The sequence below is a fragment of the Melozone crissalis genome, unplaced genomic scaffold (genome assembly GCF_028551555.1).
Source record: "Melozone crissalis strain CALT ecotype California unplaced genomic scaffold, PUWL_Pcris_2 ptg000108l_1, whole genome shotgun sequence".
Taxonomy (NCBI): domain Eukaryota; kingdom Metazoa; phylum Chordata; class Aves; order Passeriformes; family Passerellidae; genus Melozone; species Melozone crissalis.
The window spans coordinates 1,902,846-1,924,464 of record NW_026535885.1 but is presented as its reverse complement, the minus strand read 5'-3'; the positions used below and the strand labels follow the sequence as shown (position 1 = coordinate 1,924,464).

Sequence of the window (21,619 nt, the reverse complement as noted above, 5' to 3'; positions counted from 1 at the left end):
TGGGATGGGATGGGATCCATGGGATGGGAAGGGGTGGGATGGGATGGGGTGGGATGGGATCCATAGGATGGATGGATGGGATGGGGTGGGATGGGATGGGATGGGGTGGGATGGGATCCATAGGATGGATGGATGGGATGGGGTGGGATGGGATGGGATGGGGTGGGATGGGATCCATAGGATGGATGGATGGGATGGGGTGGGATGGGATGGGATGGGGTGGGATGGGATCCATAGGATGGATGGGATGGGATGGGATGGGATGGGATGGGATGGGGTGGGAAGGGAAGGGATGGGAAGGGAAGGGAAGGGAAGGGAAGGGAAGGGAAGGGAAGGGAAGGGAAGGGAAGGGAAGGGAAGGGAAGGGAAGGGAAGGATCCCCCCAGGAGCCTCCCATGGCTGCTGCTGCTCAGTCCCGCTCACACCAAACACCCCCAGCAGGATTTTGTTCCATTTTCCCGGGGTGAGGACCCCCAGCTGTCCCTGTGCCATCAGAGCTGCTGCTGCTGCAGCCCCAGGGCCTCTCCACAGCAGGCCAGGAACTCGGGGACGCTGCAGGGAGGGGCAGCAACTCCCAACTTCTGCCTCAGCAGCAGGAACTGCGGGGAGACACAGCCCGATGTACATTGCTTTGTGTTTTCCATGTGTTTGTTTATATTTTCTTTTAGATCTCTTTATATTTTCTATTTCCTTTCCTATGGTCTTTGGTATTTCTTTCGATTTTCTATTTTATTTTGTATTTTCTTTTCTACTTCCTTTTCTATTATCTTTGATATTTCTTTATATTTTCTTTCTATTTTATATTTTCATTTTCTTTGATATTTCCTTTCTATTTTCCTTGATTTTTCCTCCATATTTCCTTTTCCATTCCCCCCAGTCCCCATCCCATTCCTCACCTGTTTCCTGCTGGCAATGGCCTGTTGGACCCACAGCAGCTCCAGCAGCAGCCGAGTCCTGAGGGCCTGCAGCTCCCAGCGGGGCAGCCCCTGCAGCTCCTCTGGGATTCCTGCAAAAAAATGGGGGAAAAAAACCAAAATTCAGTCATGTAGGGGCTGATCCTGCAGCTCCTCTGGGATTTCTGCAAAAAAATGGGAGAAAAACCAAAATTCAGTCATGAAGGGGCAGCCCTGCAGCTCCTGTGGGACTCCTGCAAAAAAATGGGAAAAAAAAAAACAAAATTCAGCTCTGTGGGAGCTGATGCTGCAGCTCCTCTGGGATTCCTGCAAAAAAATGGGGAAAAAAACCCAAAACTCAGCCCCTGCAGCTCCTCTGGGATTCCTGCAAAAAAATGGGGAAAAACCCCCAAAACTCAGCCCCTGCAGCTCCTCTGGGATTCCTGCAAAAAAATGGGGAAAAAAACCCAAAACTCAGCCCCTGCAGCTCCTCTGGGATTCCTGCAAAAAATGGGGAAAAAACCAAAATTCAGTCATGTAGGGGCTGATCCTGCAGCTCCTCCGGGATTCCTGCAAAAACTGGGGGAAAAAACCCCAAAATTCAGTCATGTAGGGGCAGCCCCTGCAGTTCCTCTGGGATTCCTGCAAAAAATGGGGGAAAAAAACCCCAAATTCAGCCCTGTGGGGGCTTCTCCAACATCCCCAAATATCCCTGAGCTGTGCTGGCCCCAAAGCTCAGCCCTGTGGGAGCTGCTGCAGCATTCCCAAAATGTTCCCAAAATATTTGGTGTCCCTCACCTGTGCTGGCTCCCAGCTCGCTGCTGTCACTGTCCCACTCCAGGGCTCCCTCCTCTTCCTCCTCGGGGCTTTCAGCAGCACCACACCCCAAATCTGGGGGATTTTTGGGGTTTTTGGTGGTTTTGGGGTGTGGGGCTGAGGGGGGGATGTTCCCACCCCTCTCTGCTCCACCAGGATTCAGCTTCTCCCATTTTTTTCTGGTTTTGTTCTCTGCAGCCTCCCCTGGATCCAAAGGTTTTCCTGGAGAGTGCTGGAAAAAAAAAGGAAAAGAGAAAAAAAAAAAAAATCCCAACACAATGAGAGAGGGAAAAAATATGAGAGAAATACTTTTAAAAAATCAAGATAGTGTAAAAAATATGAGGGGAATAGGAAGAAAATACAAAGACGAATAGGAAGAAAAGATGAAGATGAATAGGAAGAAAATATAAAGAAATATAAAAGAAAAAATAAAGGAATATAAAGAAAATATAAAAGAAATAGAAAAGAAAACATACAAGAAAAAATGAAGGAATATCAAAGAAATATCAAAGAAAATATAAAAGAAATATTAAAAAACATGAAGGAATATCAAAGAAATAGAAAAGAAAAAATATAAGAAATATTAGAAAATGTTCCACTGAAAGTATTAAAATAAAAGAAGATATATAAGAGAAAATGTAAAGAAATATGAAAGAAAATATTAAAAGAAGACACAAAAGAAAATATTAAAACAAACAAAAGAAAATATATGAAAGAAAATATAAATAAATTTCAACATATGAAGAAAATATTAAAATAGAAGAAATATATAATATATAAAGAAGAATATATACAGATTTTTCTTTGAAAAATCAAAGAAATATCAAAGAAAATATTACAATAAACAAAATAAAATATATTTTAAGAAACATAATGGCTCTGCTGCTCTGGTTTGAGCCATCCCAACCTCTCCTGTGCTCCGGGCAGTGGCGCGGGGAGGGGAATCACTCACTCACCTGGGCAGGCCGGGCTGCACCGGGAGCGCCAAATCCTGCGGGGGCAGCGCCGGGAGCGTCCTGCGGGCAGGGGCACAGGGTGAGCGCTGCCACCGGGCACAATCCCCGCCCCGGTGCCGCTCCCGGTACCGCTCCCGGTGCCCCGGTGCTCACGGACCTCGGGGCCGAAGCGCGGCCGCTGCAGGACGCGGCCGCTCCAGCGCAGCTGCCTCAGGTCGCCCTCGATCTCCAGCACCGCGGCCTCGAACTCCGCCCGCACGCTCCGCAGGCGCCGCCGCAGCAGGAACCCCCTGGCACAGGCCTGGCACGGCAGGGGGCAGCGCTGAACCGGGCCGAACCCAACCGGGCACCGGCACCGAACCGAACCCAACCGGGCACCGGTACCGAACCGAACCCAACCGGGCACCGGCACCGAACCGAACCGGGCACCGCCACCGAACCCAACCGGGCACCGCCACCGAACCCAACCGGGCACCGGCACCGGCACTGAACCGAACCCAACCGGGCATCGGCACCGAACCGATCCCATCGTCCGTGCCCATGGGTGCCCTCATGGAGCTGCCCGCCCGGGGATGCCCTCACGGGGGTGCCCTCATGGAGGTGCCCGCCCGCCCCGAGGTGCCACCCCAGGGGTTTCATCCCGAAGTGCCCCCCTCAAAGGCCCCACCCGCCTTTCCCCTTCCCGGCTCCCCGCCGTTCCCCCGGGCCGGTCCCGCACCTGTAGCCGGGTCACGGAGCGCAGGAGCCGCCGCCGCTCCTCGGTCTCAGCCTCAGCCCGCGGGCCCGGCGCGGCCGCCATGGCCCCGGCGCCGCCTGCTGCCGTCATCGGGCCGCGACCGCCGCCGCCATGGCGGGGACAGGGCCGGGCCCGCGCGGGGCTCCCGGGGATGGCGGGGACGGGGACGGGGACAGGGCCGGGGTCAGGGCCCCGCGTCCTCGGGGTCCGAGCTCTCGGCCAGGTGCAGCTTCTGTCTGAGAGCGGGTAAAGGGGAAGCGCCAGCACCGTCACTGTCACCAGGGTCATGTCACCACTGTCACTGCCACCATTGCCATTGCCACCCACACCACCATCACTGCCACTCCTGCCACTGCCACCACTGCCACAGTCACTGCCACCACTGCCACTGTCATCACTGCCAGTGCCATCCCTGTCAGTGCCATCACGGGCAGTGCCATCATTGTCGTGACCGTCACCACTGCCACCATTGCCACCCATCACCACCATCACTGCCACCGCTGCCACTGTCACTGCCACTGTCACTGTCACCAGCCAAGGATACATGGAGCTGCTGAGCTCTTCCAGCTGTGGGAGCAAAGGCAGAGCTGAGGGAGCAGAGGTGACCCCGGGCTGTGCCAGGCCTGGCAGAGGACAGGGTGACAGGGGTGTCACAGGGTGTCACAGGTGCCACTCACGTGTGCCAGCAGCTGGTCCAGGTTCCTGTCAGCCGCCGCCTTCTTCTGCTCCTCGGGGAGCTCCTCCACGCACACGTCCAGCCCGAAGTGCAGCCGCGCCAGCTTCTCCTGCATCTCCCGCACGTGCTCCAGCTGCTCGAAGGAGCACTCCTTCCCTGGGGAACCAGAACCTTCCAGAACATCCCTGGGGAGGCTCCAGCACAGCCCCAGAGCACCTTCCCTGTGGATCAATCCCAGCCCCAGCCTGTCCCTGATCCATCCATCCATCCATCCGTCCGTCCGTCCGTCCGTCTGTCCATCCATCCCATTCCTTCCCTTGGATCCAACATTTTCCCCACCCCACCTCTTCTCTGTGGATCCTAAATTCCCCAGCCCCAAAATTCCCCAGTCTGCTCCTTTCCCATGCCCATCCCACCCCATGGATCCCATCCCATGGATGAAATCCCATCTTATCCCATCCCACCGCATCCCAACTCATGGATCCCATCCCATGGATCAAATCCCATGGATCCCATTCCATCCCATCCCATGGATCTAATCCCATCTTATCCCATCCCACTGCATCCCATCTCATGGATCCCATCTCATTCCATGGATCAAATCCTATCCCAAACCATCCCATCCCACCCCATGGATCCCATCTCATCCATCCCATGCCATCCCAAACCATCTCACCCCATCCCATGGATCTCATTCCATGAATCCCAACCCATCCCATCCCATGGATCCCATTGATCCCATCCCATGGATCAAATCCCATCCCATGGATCCCATCTCATCCCATTCCACGGATCCCATCCCACCCCACAGATCCCCCACCGAACGCCTGCAGCTTTCCCGAGTGGAAGTCGCTGAGGAGGCTGAGCAGCCCGCGCTCCATCTCGCACACGTCGGACACATCCGTGAGGAAGCTGTGCTGGAGCGGCGCCCCCCGGGAGCCCCCGGCGCCCGCCCGCGCCCGCTCCTTGCTGGCCCTGCCGGGGAACGGGGCGTCAGCACCGGCACCGGTACCGACACCGGTATCAGCACCGGTACCGCCCCGGTGCCCCCGGGCCGCACTGACCGGCGGGGCCGCGGCCGCTGGCGGGGCGAGGGCAGCGCGGGCAGCGGCAGCGCGAAGGACGCGCTCTTGCTCGGGGGCAGCGGCCGCGGGGCCCCGGCGGGCGGCGGCTGGGCCAGGCAGCTCTGCGGGCTCCGCTTCTTCCTGCGCTCCTCCATGGGGCCGATGGCACCGGGATCGGGACCGGGATCAGGACCGGGAACGGGCGTGCGGCGGACACGGCGTGTGGAGGCTCCTTATCTGCACGGAGATAACGGGGAGAGGATGAGGATGCCCGGGGCGCGGCGGAGGGGCTGGGGACACTCGGGATTGAAGGGGACACAGCCAGGGGCACCGGGACCCCCGTGTTAAGGAGTGGCACCCACGGGCACCCCGAGCGCCCCGGGGCTCGCTGGCGGCGGCAGGAGCGGAGCAGGGGCTCGGTGCCCGTTCCCGGGGCCCCGCTCCCTCCCCGCAGGAGCCCGGCCGGGGCCTGAACCGCAGCCGCAGCTCCGGCCGGGCCCCGGCGAGATGGAAAAGAGAATTTCGGCCCCAAAACACCCCGGGGAGAGCGGAGCACAGGGACCGCACGGGGACCGCATGGGGACCGTCACCCCTTTGTCCTGCGGGCCCCCCCGAGCCCCGCGCGGTGCCAGGACCGGGCAGCTCCGGTTCGGAGCCTCTTTGTCCCCTTTGGCCGCCGTCCGGAGCGCCACGGCCGGGACTGACCTGAGCCAGGCCCGCTCCGGCCTCCGGGACCCGATGGACACCCCGATGGACACCCCGATGGACACCCCGACCCCGATGGACGCCCCGAGCCCACCGGACGCCCCCTGCCCGATGGCCACCGACTGCACAGCCGGGATTTGCATTTAAAGGGAAAGGGAACTTCCTCCGGGAGTTCCCTTCCCCTCCGCAGGATCCGCGGACGTGACCCGGGATCGGCCCCGGGATCGGCCCCGGGATCAGCATCCCGCAGATCGGGAACGGGGCGGGATCCGCTCCCCGAGCCCCCGGTTCGTTCCCGCCGCCCCCTCCCGCCCCTCCGGTGTCCCCGCGGGTTTTACCCCGAGTCCCCTCCGGTGTCCCCGCAGGTTTTACCCCGAGTCCCCTCCGGTGTCCCCGCCGCACCGCGGGATCCGTCGCTGCTGGAAGGAGCCGGGAAGGGCCTCCAGCCCTGGCGCAGAGCCGGGATTAACAAATCCCGTCCGTCCCCCCCCTCCCAGCCCGAGCGCGGCTGCTGCTGTAAATCCCGGCAGGATTTTTAACCCATCCTGGACATTCTGGAGCCGATGGGGGCACAAGGGACCAGCCCGGCTGGTGCCCCCAGGGCCGGGACCCTCGGGGCTGGTGGCTCTTGGTGGCTGCAGCGTCCCGGGGAGGCACACGCCAGGTGACACTGGGGACACCTGAGCAGGGACATCCCATCCACACGGCAGGAAAACTGTGCGATCCCTCCCTGCCTTCCTCAGCTCATTGCCGGGGAAAGGAGGAGCAGAGCTCTGGGACACGGCAGGAGGAGTTTGTGGGGTTTGGGACAAGGGCTGTGTGTAGGAACAGAGCTAGTGGGGATTGGGGTACACGGTTTGTGGGGTTTGGGATTGGGGCTGTGTGTAGGAACAGTTTGTAGAGATTTGGGCTGTGTGTAGGAGCACGGTTTGTAGGGATTGAGATTGGGGCTGTGTGCAGGTACACAGTTTGTGGGGTTTGGGATTGGGGCACACAGTTTGTGGGGTTTAGGAATAGGGTTGTATGTAGGTACAGTTTGTGAGGATTGGAACAGGGGTTGTGTGCAGGAACACAGTTTGTGGGGTTTAGGGTACACAGTTTGTGGGGTTTGGGAGTGGGGCTGTGTGTAGGAACACAGATTGTGTGCGGTTTGGGAGTGGGGTACACAGTTTGTGGGCTGTGTGTAGGTACAGAGTTTGTGGGGTTTGGGGTACACAGATTGTGGGGATTGGGGCTTTGTGCAGGTACACAGTTTGTAGGGTTTAGGATTGGGGCTGTGTGTAGGAACACAGTTTGTGGGGATTTGGAGTGGGGTATACAGTTTGTGAGGTTTGGGGCTGTGTGTAGTTATGGGGGAATTGGGATTGGGGCTGTGTTAGGTTCACAGTTTGTGGGGTTAGCAGTGGGGCTACGTGTAGGAACACAGTTTGTAAGGATTGGGGGCTGTGTGTAGGAACAGTTTGTGGGGTTTGGGGTTCACAGTTTGTAGGGTTTGGGGGCTCTGTTAGGTTCACAGTTTGTGGGGTTAGCAGTGGGGCTGCTCCCCAATGAGCCCAGCTGTGAGCAGCAGGTGAGCCACAGAGTGCCCAGCTGTGCTGACCAAAGGGCACAGAGGGCACACAGGTGCCCTGCATGAACGTGAGGGGTACCAAAATTTGGGTGAACAACCACCAGGGCAGGTGTTTGCACCCTTCTGAAGAGGTTTGGTGTTACTCTGTGAGGGTTACAGCTTCTGGAAATTCAATGGTGACACTGACAGGACACAGAGTTGTTGTGTCCCACAGAGCCACCCCACAGCCCAAAATCTCCACCCCGTGGTAAAGAACAGAGACACACCGGAGGCAGCAGCGAGGTTGGGAGTGTTTCTATTGGATACAGGATACACACAGGAGGTTTCTGTACCTTAACAGGGAAAAGACAGAAAAAAAAGGGGGTTTGGTGAATTTCTAAGGGGTTTTGCTTTTTCTGCAGTCCAGATGTCAGCAGCAGCCCTGCTCAGCCTGGCTGGGTTACATTCATGGATCATCCCAGAGGAACCAGCAGGGCTGGAAGACAAAGCCACCACAGCTCCAGGGACTGTCCCAGGGCATGTCCAGCAGGGCTCTGTCCATGCTGCCCTCCTCAATCTGGAGGAAAAGGAGATGTGGAGGCAGGTCCTTCATGGAGGGGAGATGTGAGAGCAGCTGTGGTGTCAGAAGAGAATCCCAAAAGGATCCACTGGGTGCATCCAGGGTGGGGATCAGCTCCCAGCACCAGGAAGGCAATGCTGGGAGTGAAGTCTGTCACAAACTGAAGCTGCAGCGAGGTTCCAAGCGAGCCTGATCTTCCAAAGATCAGCGACGACACAAAGTCCTGACAAACCAAGGAAAATCCCAAAACCCGGTGCCAGCAGGTGCCACAGCTGTCCCTAAACTCCCTCCCAGCACATGCAGGCCCCGTGGGGTGAGGCAGCACTGGGGAGATGCTCTTCAAGCAGGGAGGAAAAGGGGAAATGGGGCTGGGACAGCAGAAGCAGCCCCAGGAGCTGATCATGGATGGAGCAGAAGCTCCAGGAGCTCACAGGGCTCTGAGGTTGGATCCTCCTGCAGCAGCTCCAGGAGCTCACAGGGCTCTGAGGTTGGATCCTCCTGCAGCAGCTCCAGGGGCTCACACAGCTCCAGGAGCTCACACAGCTCCGAGGTTTGATCCTCCTGCAGCAGCTCCAGGGGCTCACACAGCTCCAGGAGCTCACACAGCTCCGAGGTTTGATCCTCCTGCAGCAGCTCCAGGGGCTCACACAGCTCCAGGAGCTCACACAGCTCTGAGGTTTGATCCTCCTGCAGCCCCAGCTCCGTGGATGCCTCCAGGGCTGGGGGGCACCTCCCCAGTCCCTGTGCACAACGATGCCAACACTTGGGAATGAGACCTTTGGGATAACTGTTTAATACACTTTGTGCACGTGTGCGTTCAGCAAAGAGGCAACTGTGAATTATAAGGCGGTTTTGAGATTGGCAGGGCCTGGCAAGAGCAAAAAATTCCCAAGGGAGGGACCAGGCACCTCCTTTTGCTGCTTCTCCTGGTCCCCAGTGCAGACACAGAGCCCATGGAGAGCAGGGAACGGCCTCTGGTGCCCTCAGCTCACACACGAGCAGGGCCAGACCAGGAGCTCCTCCTGCCTGGCAGGGGGAAGAGGGAGAATCCAGTGCTGGGAATGTTCTGGAATTCTCCCAGCTCTGCTGTCACTCCAGAGTGGAGTCCTTGTGGTGGTGGAGGCGTGTCCCTTGTCCCTGTGCCTGTCCCCAGGTCCTTTAGTGGGAGGGACAATCAGCTGAGGCTCCAGAGTTTCAATATTCACACAGGCAGGGAGCTGGGCCCTTCTGCTTCTTTCCATAGATATAAAGTGTTGCCCTGCACATTTTTATATATCTTATATATATATATGTATATATATATATAAAATCTTAAAAAAAATCCCTCCAAAAACCTAAACTAGGGAAAATCTGCCATCCCCAGGAGGGCTGTGTCCTGTCCTTTCCCAGCTGGCCCAGGACAGGGAGAGTGGAATCTAAAGCAGCTCCCAGGTCCCCCTCCCTCACCCAGCTGGGGCTCAGTCAGTGCCCTGCTCAGTCCCCGTGCTCAGTTCTGCCAGGCCTCCTGTGGGATCCGGGCTCTGTGGGGCCTTTCCTGGGCTCAGGGGATCTGCAGCAGCCTCAGAGCTGTCCCGTGGTGGCTCCTTCAGGGGCTCCAGCAGCTCTGTGTGGGCACACAGGTCCTGCACCTTCTTGTTGAGGTCGTTGCGCTCCGTCTGCAGCGCGCGGCACAGCTTCTCCAGGCGCTGGATCTTCACCTGCAGCCCCTCCAGCTCCTTGTCCCGCAGGGTTTTCTGCAGGGGAGAGGCACAGAGGGACATGTGGAACCTCAAAGGGATAGGAGAGAACAGGGATGCAGGGAGGGCAGGGTTAGGTGGGATATTGGCATGGAATTCCTGCCTGTAGGGTGGCACAGGGTGCTCCAGCTCCTTGTTTGTCCCGCAGGGTTTTCTGCAGGAGAGAGGCACAGAGGGAGATGTGGAACCCCAGAGGGACAGCAGAGAACAGGGACAGGTTTGAAATGCAGGGAGGGCAGGGTTAGGTGGGATATTGGGATGAAATTCCTCCCTGTGGGCTGGCACAGGGTGCTCCAGCTCCTTGTTTGTCCCGCAGGGTTTTCTGCAGGAGAGAGGCACAGAGGGAGAGCTGAAACCCCAAAGGGATAGGAGGGGCTAGGGATGGGTTTGAAATGCAGGGACAGCAGGGTTAGGTGGGATATTGGGGTGAAATTCCTCCCTGTGAAGGTGAAGAAGCTCTGGCACAGGGTGCCCAGAGATGCTGTGGAGCCCTGGAAGTGTCCAAGGCCAGGCTTGGAGAAACCTGGGATAATTGAAGGCGTCTCTGCCCATGGCAGAGGACAGGAGAGAACAGGGACAGGTTTGAAATGCAGGGAGGGCAGGGTTAGGTGGGATATTGGGATGGAATTCCTGCCCGTGGGGTGGCACACGGTGCTCCAGCTGTTTGTCCCACAGGATGAGAGGCACAGAGAGAGAGATGGAACCCCAGAGGGATAGGAAGGGATAGGGATGGGTTTGAAGTGGAGGGAGAGCAGGGTTAGGTGGGATATTGGCATGGAATTCCTCCCTGTGAGGAATTCCAGGCAGGCTCTGGCACAGGGTGCTCCAGCTCCTTGTCCTGCAAGGTTTTCTGCAGGGAGAGCTGAAACCCCAGAGGGACAGGAGAGAACAGGAACAGGTTTCAAGTGCAGGGAGAGCAGGGTTAGGTGGGATATTGGCATGGAATTCCTCCCTGTGAAGGTGAAGAAGCCCTGGCTGGCACAGGGTGCCCAGGGAAGCTGGGGCTGCTCCATCCCTGGAAGTGTCCAAGGCTGGGCTTATCCCAGGACACTTATCCCAGGAGAAACCTGGGATAATTTAAGGTGTCCCTGCCCATGGCAGGGGCTGGAATAGGATGAACTTTAAGGTCCCTTCCAGCCCAAACCATTCCATGACTGATTCTGGGGAAACCAAGCAAACCCTCAGCACCCAGGAGCTTCCTCCTCCTCCCTTTGCCCTCACAGAGCACCCAGGCAGGGCCTGTCCTGTCCCCAGCCACCCTCCCAGCTGCCCCCAGCCTCCCCTCACCTCCTCTGCCATCTCCAGCAGGGCCTTGTTGCTGCTCTCCCAGCGGGAGCGGTACATGGTGGTCTCCTTCTCCAGCTTCTTGATTTTCTTGGTCATCTACACAATCACAAATCCAGTCACAAAATGTCCTGATCCCCACAGGAATCAAAATAAACCAACCCCAGGGAGAGCAGTGCAGTGACATCCCACAGGTCCTCATGTGTCACCCCAAATTTTGGGTGTAGACTTAAAATGAACTGAAATTTGGAGCTGGGGGAAAAAAGCATCACCCACCTTCTCCATCTCCTGTTTGAACGTTGTGAACACTTCACTGCTTTTGGAAAGGGTGTTCTGGAACTCCTCAAACTTCTCAGTGTACAGAGCCAGCTGTGGAGAGACAGGGAGCTGATGGCAGCAGGGCTGGAGAGGGGAGAGCCCAGCCCTGGCACAAGGACAAACAGCAGGAGCTGCTCTGCCAAAGGCAAATTCTGTCCCAGGGAAACATCCTGAGAGCAGGGAGCTCCACAAACTCCTCCTGGCTGATCCCATGACTGCTCCCAGCACTGGGAAACAGCCCCTGAACAAAGGCTCAGCTCATAAAACCAAAGCCAGCAGGGATCCTGCTCCTGTTTTCCAGATTAAAGAACTTTGGGTTGTTCAGGGAGGGAGGGAGGGAAATCCCCAAACCAAACAAGCTGAGCAGGGAACTCACCTGCTGCTTGAGGTGGGTCTCCTGCTGCTTCATCAGCTCACACATCCTCTGGGATTCCACAGCTTCCTTCAGCAGCTGGGGAAGGAGAGCAAACAATTACCTGGGAATGCTCTCCGGCTCAGGAGAGGCACAAGGAGCTCAGCAGAGCTCCAGCCTGGCCCCTGGATAACACCCAGGGACCCACACTGACACCCCCAAAGTGCCTCAATCAGCTGCTCCAACACTTACAAAATCCTTCTCCCGCTGGTGCCTCTCCTCTGCCTCCTTCAGCATCTCCTGGGCCTGCTGCAGTTTGGCATCCACCAGCTGCTGCTGCAGCTCCTTGTGCTTGAACACCTTGTCAATGTGCTGCAGGGGGACAGCAGAGCTCAGGGCACACCCAGAGCAGCAGGAAAGGTTCCCAGTGCTGACCAGGAAACTCCTCTGCCTGCCCCAAAGGGCTCCAGCCCCTGCCCCAGAGTCAAAACCACCTGTGCCTTTGATTTTAGCCCTCAGAAAAAACAATTCCCTTTGATTTTAGAAAAAACAATTCCCACTTTTGTGTGAAGAATTACAAGTAAAGAGAGATTAAGTAGAATAATATTTAAGTAGAATAATAGTTAGTTTATCACAGAGTGAAAAATAGATTTTTGAAGTTTTTAGAATGAGAGTTCAAGAAGCAAGATAGACTGGACGCAGATTTTTCTTTCTCCTTCTTCTTTTGGCCTCCATCTTCTGCTGTGATGGTGGCACTTTCAGATTGGTTCAGAGTAGAAGCTCGCTGTCTAACACAGGTAATAGGTATTGGGAAGTAATTTTAAATATTGTAGACATAGTTTTTAGATAAAAAGACAACACCAGTGTGCCTCAACCCTGTCAAACAGGTCTAGGGCGAGTCAGAGAAATAATGCTAGAAATAAGAAATAACAAACAACCTTGAAAATGAGAACAAAAGTGTCAGAACGCAGGAAATTCCTCTGCCTGCCCCAAATGGCTCCAGCCCCTGCCCCAGAGTCAAAACCACCTGTGCCTTTGATTTTAGCCCTTAGAAAAAACCAATTCCCACCTTTATATGAAGAGTTACAAGTCAAGAGAATTTAAGTAGAATAATAGTTAATCACAGAGTGAATAATAGATTTTTGAAGTTTTTAGAATGAGAGTTAGAAAAGCAAGATAGAAGAATCTAAGAGTGTCCAGCCTTTCTCCTTCTTCTTCTTGGCCTCCATCTTCTGCTGTGATGGTGGCAGTTTTAGATTGGTTTAGAGTAGAAGCTCACTGTCTAACATAGCTGATAGGTATTGGGAAGTAATTTTAAATATTGTAGACAGTTTTTAGTATAAAAAGATAACACCAGTGTGCCTCAACCTGACCTGCAAACAGACCTAGGGCGAGCCAGAAAAAGAATGTTATAAACAAGAAATAACAAGTAACCTTGAAAATGAGAACAAAAGTGTCAGAACGCAGGAAATTCCTCTGGCTGCCCCAAAGGGCTCCAACCCCTGCCCAGGGGGTTCAGAGACCTTGGCACAGAGCCCCAGCCCCCTGTGCCTTTGATTGAGCCCTTGGAAAAAACAATTCCCACCTTTATACGAAGAGTTACAAGTCAAGAGAGTTTAAGTAGAATGATAGTGAATTTATCACAGGGTAAAAAATATATATTTTTTGGTGTTTTTAGAATGGGGGTTCAGGGGGCAAGATGGAGAAATCTGGGCAGCCTTTCTCCTTCTTCTTCTTGGCCTCCATCTTCTGCTGTGATGTGATGGTGGCACTTTTGGATTGGTTTAGAGTAGAAATTCACTGTCTAACATAGGAAATAGGTATTGGGAAGTAATTTTAAATATTGTAGTGTATTTAAACTACATGTTTAAGTAACATGTAGTTTTTAGTATAAAGACAAGCAGTGAGGGAAGCAGTGTGCCTCAACCCTGGCCAGACAGACCTAGGGCGAGCCAGAGAAATAATGTTAAAAATAAGAAATAATAAGCAATAAACACAAAAGAACCCTGACTCTGCTGACTGCCCAAGCTAAGAAAAACAAGTTTTCTGTATCCCAGAGCCCCTGTGGCCAGCAGAGGTGTGGGAGAAGCTGACCCACCTCCTCCCTGAGCTCGTACTGCTCGATGAGCTTCTTGAGCCTCTCGGCCAGCTCCATGTTCTCCTGGCGCAGCTTCGAGTTGCGCTCGTTGTGCTGCTCCATCTGCAGCTGGATGTCGTTCAGGGTCACCTGGAAGTGAGAGGTCACCTCCTTCCTCTTCTCCTCCTCCTCCCTGGCACGCTGCACGCCCTCCTCCTGCGGCAGGGATGGGACAGGTAAGGGAGGAGCTTCCCAAAATGGTGTTTCCAACTTAGCCAGGCTCCCGTTATTCCTTATGTCCATCCCAAAATGATGTCCTTATGTCCACCACAAAACCTTCCTAAAATTGTGTTCCCAACCCATTCAGACTCCCTTTACTCCTTATTTCCATCAGGAAAACTTCCCAAAATTACTCCTTATACCCATAAGAAAAACCTCCCAAAATTATGTCCTTTCTATAAGCCATCAGGAAATCTTATAGCCATCAGGAAATCTTCCCAAAATGATGTTCCCAACTAATTCAGCTTCCCATGATTCCTTACAGCCATCAGGAAAACTTCCCACAATTATGTCCTTACATCCATCAGGAAAACTTCCCTGAATTTCCTAACCCACTTGGCCTCCCATTATTCCTTATATCCATCCCAAAATAATGTCCTTATATCTATCAGGAAATCTTCCCAAAATGATGTTCCCAACCCACCCAGCTTCCCATTATTCTTTACATCTATAAGAAAAACTTCCCAAAATGATGTTCTTCCATCCATCAGAAAAACTTCCCTGTATGTTCCTAACCCATTCAGCCTCCTGTTATTCCTTATTTCCATGAGGAAAACTTCCCAAAGTTATGTTCTCAATGAATTCAGCCTCCAATTTTTCCTTATTTCCATAAGAAAAACTCCCCAAAATTATGTTCCCAACCAATCCAGCCTCCCATGATTCCTTACTTCCATAAGAAAAACTTCCCAAAATGATGTTCTTCCATCCATCAGAAAAACTTCCCTAAATGTTCCTAACCCATTCAGCCTCCCATGATTCCTTCTATCCCTCAGGTCAACTTCCCAAAATTATGTTCCAAATGAATTCAGCCTCCCATGATTCCTTACTTCCATAAGAAAACCCTCCCAAAATGATGTTCTTATATCTATTAGGAAAACTTCCCAAAATGATGTTCATACATCCATGAGGAAAACTTCCCAAAATGATGTTCTTAACCCATTCAGCCTCCCATTATTCCTTGCTTCCATAAGAAAAACTTCCCAAAATGATGTTCTTAACCCATTCAGCCTCCCATTATTCCTTGCTTCCATAAGAAAAACTTCCCAAAATGATGTTCTTACATACATTAGGAAATCTTCCCAAAACGATGTTCTTACATCCATCAGAAAAACTTCCCTAAATGTTCCCAATGCATTCAGCCTCCTATTCCTTATATCCATAAGAAAAACCTCCCAAAATGATGTCCTTATATCCCTCAAGAACACTTCCCAAATGACAGGGAGCACCTTGAGGGTGCGGTTGTGCCGCTGCAGCTCCCGGCACAGGCTCTCCAGCTTGCTGCGCGCCAGGATGGCCTTGCTGTGCTCGCTCTGCAGGTGATCCTTCTCCTGCACCAGCTGGCTCTGCTTCTTCTGCAGCATCCTCATCTGCTTCTGCGAGGTCCTGTGCTCCTCCAGCTGCCACAGGGGAGCAGAGGCACAGCTGTGGGGGCAGCAGGGCAGAGGCGTCCCCCTCAGGGGACACCATCAGCCCTCCTCAGGGGACACCACCTGTGCTGCTGAGGGGACACCTGAGGGGACACCACCTTCCCTCCTGAGGGGACACCATCTGCCCTGTGAGGGGATACCATCCACCCTCCTGAGGGGACACCTGAGGGGACACAATTTCCCCCCCTGAGGGGACACCATCTTCCTTCCTGAGGGGACGCCATTTTCCCTCCCAAGGAGACACCATTAACCCTCATGAGGGAACATCTGAGGGGACACCATCTTCCCTCCTGATGGGACACCATCTGCCCCCATGAGGGGACACCATCCACCCTCCTCAGGGGACTCCATCTGCCCCCACTGAGGGGATGCCATTTTCCCTCCCAAGGGGACACCATTAACCCTCATGAGGGGACACCTGAGGGGACACCATCAGCCCTCCCAAGGGGACACCATCTGCCCCCATGAGGGGACATCTGAGAGGACACCACCTTCCCTGCTGAGGGGACATCATCCTTCCTCCTAAGGGGACACCATCTTCCTTCCTGAAGGGACACCATTTATCCTCATGAAGGGACACCTGAGGGGACACCATCTTCCCTTTCAGGGGACATGATCTGCCTTCCTGAGGGGACACCATCTTCTTTTCTGAGGGGACACCTGAGGGGACAACATCTGCCTTCCTGAGGGGACACCATCTACCCCCCTCAGGGGACACCATCCACCCCTTAGAGGACACCATCTGCCCTACTGAGGGGACATTTGAGGGGACACCATTTACCCTCCTGAGGGGACACCATCTTCCTTTCTGAGGGGACATCTGAGGGACACCATTTCCCCCCCTGAGGAGACACCATCAGGCTGTGCCCCAAGGCCAGCAGCTTTGTGACACCTCAGGGCAGAGCAGCAGTGACACAGAGCCCAAGGGATTTTCCTTTTCTCCTTCCTCAACTCCCACCCTGCTGGAATTGGAAGGAGCTCCGTGTTCCCTCAGCACAGGGAAAAGCACCCATGGGGCACTTAGGACATGCACAGACAGCCCCAAACCTCCATCCATGCTTGGAATTCCACCTTGGCTCTGGTTAAATGTGGGATCAGGCTTTGTGTGGGTGAAACTGAGCTTTTACAGCCAGATTTGCCAAAATTCCTTCTGTCCACACTTCACCCAGCACCACCCAGGCTCTCCTGGGCAGGGATCCAGCCCTGCAGGAGCCCCAGGACACCACAAAGCCCCAGTGTGACCCTGGAATGTCCCTCCCCAAGGGCCCTCCTGCCTCCCCCAGCCCCAGCACTCACCAGCTCAGCGTATTTCTTGCACAGAGCTGCCAGTTTCTCCTCTGACGTGCTCAGGGTGTTCAGGGTCTGCATCAGCAAAGTGATTTCCTTGCCTGGAAAGGGGACAAGGAATGGGAATGATGCAATAAATGGGATAAAAATGGCTTTACACAGAGATCTGGCATGGGAAGGTAGGAAAAGGAGGGGCTGAGCAGGTTCCCAGGATCTCCCCAGGATCTCCCACGGAGCAGGTGGATTTTGTTGAAAATTTTGGAGGGGAAAACCATCCCTGGGCTGTGCCCAGCAGAAGAGAAACCCACAGAATTCAGAGCCTGCACTGGGTCCAGAACAGAACAGGAGGATCTTCCCAAACCCATCCAAGGCTCTGACTTCCCCCAGTGGATAAAATCCACTTATCCCCAATTTTATCCATTTTAAATGGATAAAATCCATTTATCCATGCACTGATATCCTCGGGAACAGCTGGAGCAGGGAATTCCTCACCTAAACCCCTGGGGAGCTGGGAATCCTTTACCTAAACTCCTGGGGAGCTGGGAATCCTTCCCCTAAACCCTTGTGGAGCTGGGAATCCTTTCCCAAAACCCTGAAGAGCTGGGAATTCTTTACCTAAATCCCTGAGGAGTTGGGAATCCTTGACCGAAACCCCTGAGGAACAGGAAATCCCTCACCTAAACCCCTTGGGAAGCAAGAAATCTCTCACCTAAACCCCTGAGGAGCTGGGAATCCTAAACCCTTGGGGAGCTGAAAATCCTTTCCCATAACCTCTGGGGACTTGAAAATCTCTCCCCGAAACCCTTGGGGAGCAGGAAATCTCCCACCTAAACCCTTCAGGAGTTGAAAATCTCTCACCTAAACCCTTGGGGAGCAGGAAATCTCCCACCTAAACCCTTCAGGAGTTGAAAATCTCTCACCTAAACCCTTGGGGAGCAGGAAATCTCTCACCTAAACCCTTCAGGAGTTGAAAATCTCTCACCTAAACCCTTGGGGAGCAGGAAATCTCCCACCTAAACCCTTCAGGAGTTGAAAATCTCTCACCTAAACCCTTGGGGAGCAGGAAATCTCTCACCTAAACCCCTGAGGAGTTGAAAATCTCTCACCTAAACCCTTGGCCTTCTTCTTCTCCTGAGCTTTCTTCTGGTCCCTGTCCCCAGCCTCCTCCCCAGGCCGGAACTCCTCGCTGCCCTTGGAGTTTTCCTTCTCCCCGTTGATCTCGGGGCCCCCCGGCTCCTGCTCCCCGTTCCTGGGGGAGTCACTGCGGCCCTTGTCGGGCTCCTCGGGGGGCTCCCCGTGCCCCCCATCCTCCCCTGGGTTCTCCTGGCTGGCATCCACACAGTAGGTGCTCAGGATGTCCTCCAGCTGCCGGCTCAGCTCCTCAGAGACGTCGCGAGAGGATTTGGGATCTTCCTGGGGAGCTGGGAGGGGAAAAAAACCACAAAAAAATTTATTTATTAATTGATTTATTCTCCTCCAGCCAGCTCTCATAAGCTCTTGGAGGTTTATTTCACACCCAAGGAGGTATGAAATCAGCAGGGTGGTTGCTGTGGGAGTGTTGGAAACCAAGCCCCTGACATCTGTCAAAAGGCAGAATTCCCTCCTCTCGCCTCTTTATTATTTTTTTGGGGCTTTTTAGCATGAGAATGGATTTGAAACCTGGCAAAGAGCAGCTAGAACATCCTGGCAGCAGGCAGGAGAAGGGAACTCCTCCAGGGATACAGAAATAGGGGAAAAACCAGATTTAATAAAAGGTAAAATAACAAAACTCTTCACAGAGCAAAACTCAGCCAAGTGCAAGAGGTTCTTGCTCCTGGTAAAACACCTCACAAAAACAATTACTTTATTTATTCTCTTCTTTTTCTAGCAAATTGCTCAGACAATTTTTGCCTCCTGTCCAATTGTCCATCCTTACATTTGAGGTGAAATCCCCCAAGTCCTACGAGATTTCTTTTTATGTAATTAAAGACACAAATTTCTGAGCTTATTTCCCTTTTAAGGGGACAAAAGACAGTTTTGTCACTCCATCAAGGGGGCACAATCCTATAAATTGAGCTTTTCCCCCTTCCTCTCACCCTGCAGGGAATGGGAGCTTTTTCCTGGCTGGATAAATTGCTTTGTTCCATTCCCACCAGCCTCTCCTTTGATCAGCAGAGCATGACCAAGCCCCTGACATCTGTCAGGAGGGAGAATTCCCCCCTCTCTATTTTTTATTTTAAGGAAAGCAGGTTGTGTGTGAGCTTTTTCCCTCCCAGAGGAATTGGAAGATGCAGGGCTGGGATTTTAGCATGAGAATGGATTTGAAACCTGGGTAGGAGCAGCTGGGAGCAAACAGGGATGGAGCAGGCAGAACATCCTGGCAGCAGGCAGAGGGGAGCTCCTCCAGGATGCACAGACACAGAAATAGGGAAAAAACAAGGATTTTCTGCCTGGAAAACCAGGATTTTCTGCCTGGAAAAACAGGATTTTCTGCCCTGGAAAACCAAGATTTTCTAGCCTAGAAAACCACAATTTTCTGCCCAGGAAAACCAGGATTTTCTGGCCAGAAAAACCTGGATTTTTTCTGCCCTGGAAAACCAGGATTTTCTGCTCTGGAAAACCAGGATTTTCTGTCGCGGAAAACCAGGATTTAACGGCCAGGAAATCCAGGATTTTCTGCCCAGGAAAACCAGGAATTTCTGGCCTGGAAAACCTGGATTCTCTGCCCTGGAAAATTAGGATTTTGTTGCCTGGAAGGCCAGGATTCTCTGACCTGGAGACCCAGGATTTTCTGCCCAGAAAAACCAGAATTTTCTGTCCTGGAAAACCTAGATTTCCTGGCCTGGAAACATAAGATTTTCTGCCCAGGAAAACCATTTTTTTTTTTCCCCTGGAAACCGAGGATTTTCTGCCCTTGAATAACCACAACTTTCAGTCCAGGAAACCCAGGATTTTCTGGCCTGGAAAACCAACATTTTCTGCCTGGAAAACCAGGATTTTCTGCCCAGGAAACCCAGGATTCTCTGCCCTCGAGAACCACAACTTTCTGCCCAGGAAACCCAGGATTTTCTGCCTGGAAAACCTAGATTTCCTGGTCTGGAAAACCAGGATTTTCTGGCCTGGAAAACCAGGATTTTCCCCACACCTTCTGGGGGAGCTGCAGCCTCTGGTGAGTCTCCCTCTTCCAGCCCCATCCCGCTGCTCGTTCTGGAAGGACGTGGAGCTGCCTTGGCCTCCACTCCCTGGTTCTTCATCACAGCCTTTGCACCCTCTCAGGCTCTGCAGAGACACAAGGGAGAGGTTTTGAGGACATCTGCAGGATTTTAGGAGTCAGGAGGAAGGAGCAGTTCAGTGTTGAGGAAAGCATCTCTTGATTTCCAGTTGTGTCAGGATAATTCCTGGTGGAATCTCCCAACCCACAGATAGCAGGATTTTCCAACTGGGAACATCCCCCTCAGCCCTTCCCAATTCTGGGATTTCAAACCTGACGCAGAAATCAGAGCTGGCACAGCACAGAGGTCAATTCCTGCTGAATTCCCTGCCTGAAATCCCAGCTCATCCTCATCCTCATCCCCGGAGGGGTTTGGATGTTGTCAGCCTTCCCTTTATCCCCCTAATGAGGAGCTGGGGGTGCTGCTGCTCGTCCCCGAGGGAAAGAAGAGTCCCCGGTTATACCGGGAGTTACCGGGGCTCCGGGAAGGCAAACCCGCGGGCACAGCGGCGCCAGAGCCCGGCCCGGGGCAGCACCCACGTGTGGGTGTCCGGGCAGCGCCCTTCGCCTTCACCGGCACCTGCCCCGCGCCCCGGGCGCTGCTTTTCCGCTGCCGCTGCACCGGGACAGCTCCGGGGCCAGAACCGGGCACGGGGGCGAGAACCGGGGGCCGATATTAACCGGGGTACGGGGGTGATAATAACCAGGATATGGGGGCGATAACCGGGATACGGGGGCGATAATAACCGGGGTACGGAGGTGATAATAACCGGGGTACGGGGGTATAACGGGGTTCGGGGGTGACCCAGCCCCGCAGCCCCGGGAGCCCCCGGCCCATGGCTCGCTCGGCACCGGCAGCCCCGGCCCGCCCAGCCCAGCCCCGCAGCACCCGTTCTACCGGGAGCCGCCCCCCCCAGCCCCGTTATAGCCCCGGGAGCGGCCCAGCCCCCGCCTCCGCCCCCCCCCCGTTAAAGCGGCCCCGCGCTGCCCCCTCCCCGCACCGCCGTGACGTCACGCGCGCACCCCGTGACGTCAGCGCCGGCGGTCTGACGCAGGTGTCGCCTCGCTCCTCAGCCAACGGGGGCCCGGCGCATCGGCGGGGCGCTGGGTGCCGGTGCCCGGCCGGTGCCGCTGTGGCGGCGGTTGTGGCGGTTCCGGCGGTACCGGCGCTATGGGAGCGGCTCGGCCCGGGGCCTCCAACGGCCGCGCGTGCGCCCGCCCGCGCCGCCGCCCAATCAACGCCCGCCGCGCGGGGGCTGCCGGGAAGCACCGGGGAGACGCGGCAAGCGCGGCGGGAGGCGCTGAGGGGACTACAGCTCCCGGCATGCTCAGCGCGAGAGAGCGGGCACGGGAACTACAGCTCCCGGCATGCTCAGCGCGGGGCCCACCACAGGAACTACAGCTCTGTAGGACTGGAAGGAGAAGGGGATGAGGAAGAGGAGGAGGAGGAGGAAGGAAATTCTATCCTAGAACTACCGCCATGCCCCGCGCTTGAAGAAGAAGAGGATGAGAAAGAATTAGAACTGTGGCCTACAGCTCCCGGCATGCCTCGCGCATGGCTGCCTTGAGGACAACAATTCCCGCCCTGCTCCTCTGGAAGAAAAAGGAGATGAGGAGGAAGATGAGGTGGTGGAGGAGGAGGGAAAAGCGTGGCCTACAACTCCCAGCATGCCCTGCGCACGCCCACCCCGGAA

The 21,619-nt window shown here is 54.6% G+C and overlaps 3 protein-coding genes across 3 annotated transcripts; all 3 read right to left on the bottom strand.

Annotated features, from left to right (window-relative positions):
- Window positions 1-336: 336 nt before the first annotated feature.
- Window positions 337-3,491, bottom strand: IQCC (IQ motif containing C). The gene is made up of 6 exons (XM_054292205.1): window positions 3,384-3,491; window positions 2,823-2,966; window positions 2,666-2,725; window positions 1,692-1,941; window positions 897-1,006; window positions 337-599 (listed from the first exon to the last, which is right to left on the bottom strand). Exons 1-6 carry the CDS (start codon window positions 3,489-3,491, stop codon window positions 492-494), a joined length of 780 nt encoding a protein of 259 aa, XP_054148180.1. The 3' UTR covers window positions 337-491.
- A 42-nt stretch (window positions 3,492-3,533) lies between these two features.
- CCDC28B (coiled-coil domain containing 28B) lies at window positions 3,534-5,911 on the bottom strand. Its single transcript, XM_054292214.1, has 6 exons — window positions 5,847-5,911; window positions 5,142-5,378; window positions 4,898-5,052; window positions 4,079-4,233; window positions 3,946-3,968; window positions 3,534-3,637 (listed from the first exon to the last, which is right to left on the bottom strand). The coding sequence occupies exons 2-6, from the start codon at window positions 5,294-5,296 to the stop codon at window positions 3,586-3,588; spliced, it is 540 nt and encodes a 179-aa protein (XP_054148189.1). The 5' UTR covers window positions 5,297-5,378; window positions 5,847-5,911; the 3' UTR covers window positions 3,534-3,585.
- A 3,506-nt stretch (window positions 5,912-9,417) lies between these two features.
- Window positions 9,418-21,117, bottom strand: TXLNA (taxilin alpha). The gene is made up of 11 exons (XM_054292211.1): window positions 20,949-21,117; window positions 19,860-19,993; window positions 17,842-18,156; window positions 16,745-16,836; window positions 15,248-15,418; window positions 13,764-13,958; window positions 11,918-12,037; window positions 11,690-11,764; window positions 11,272-11,364; window positions 10,999-11,094; window positions 9,418-9,708 (listed from the first exon to the last, which is right to left on the bottom strand). The coding sequence occupies exons 2-11, from the start codon at window positions 19,966-19,968 to the stop codon at window positions 9,433-9,435; spliced, it is 1,542 nt and encodes a 513-aa protein (XP_054148186.1). The 5' UTR covers window positions 19,969-19,993; window positions 20,949-21,117; the 3' UTR covers window positions 9,418-9,432.
- Between the last annotated feature and the right edge of the window lie 502 nt (window positions 21,118-21,619).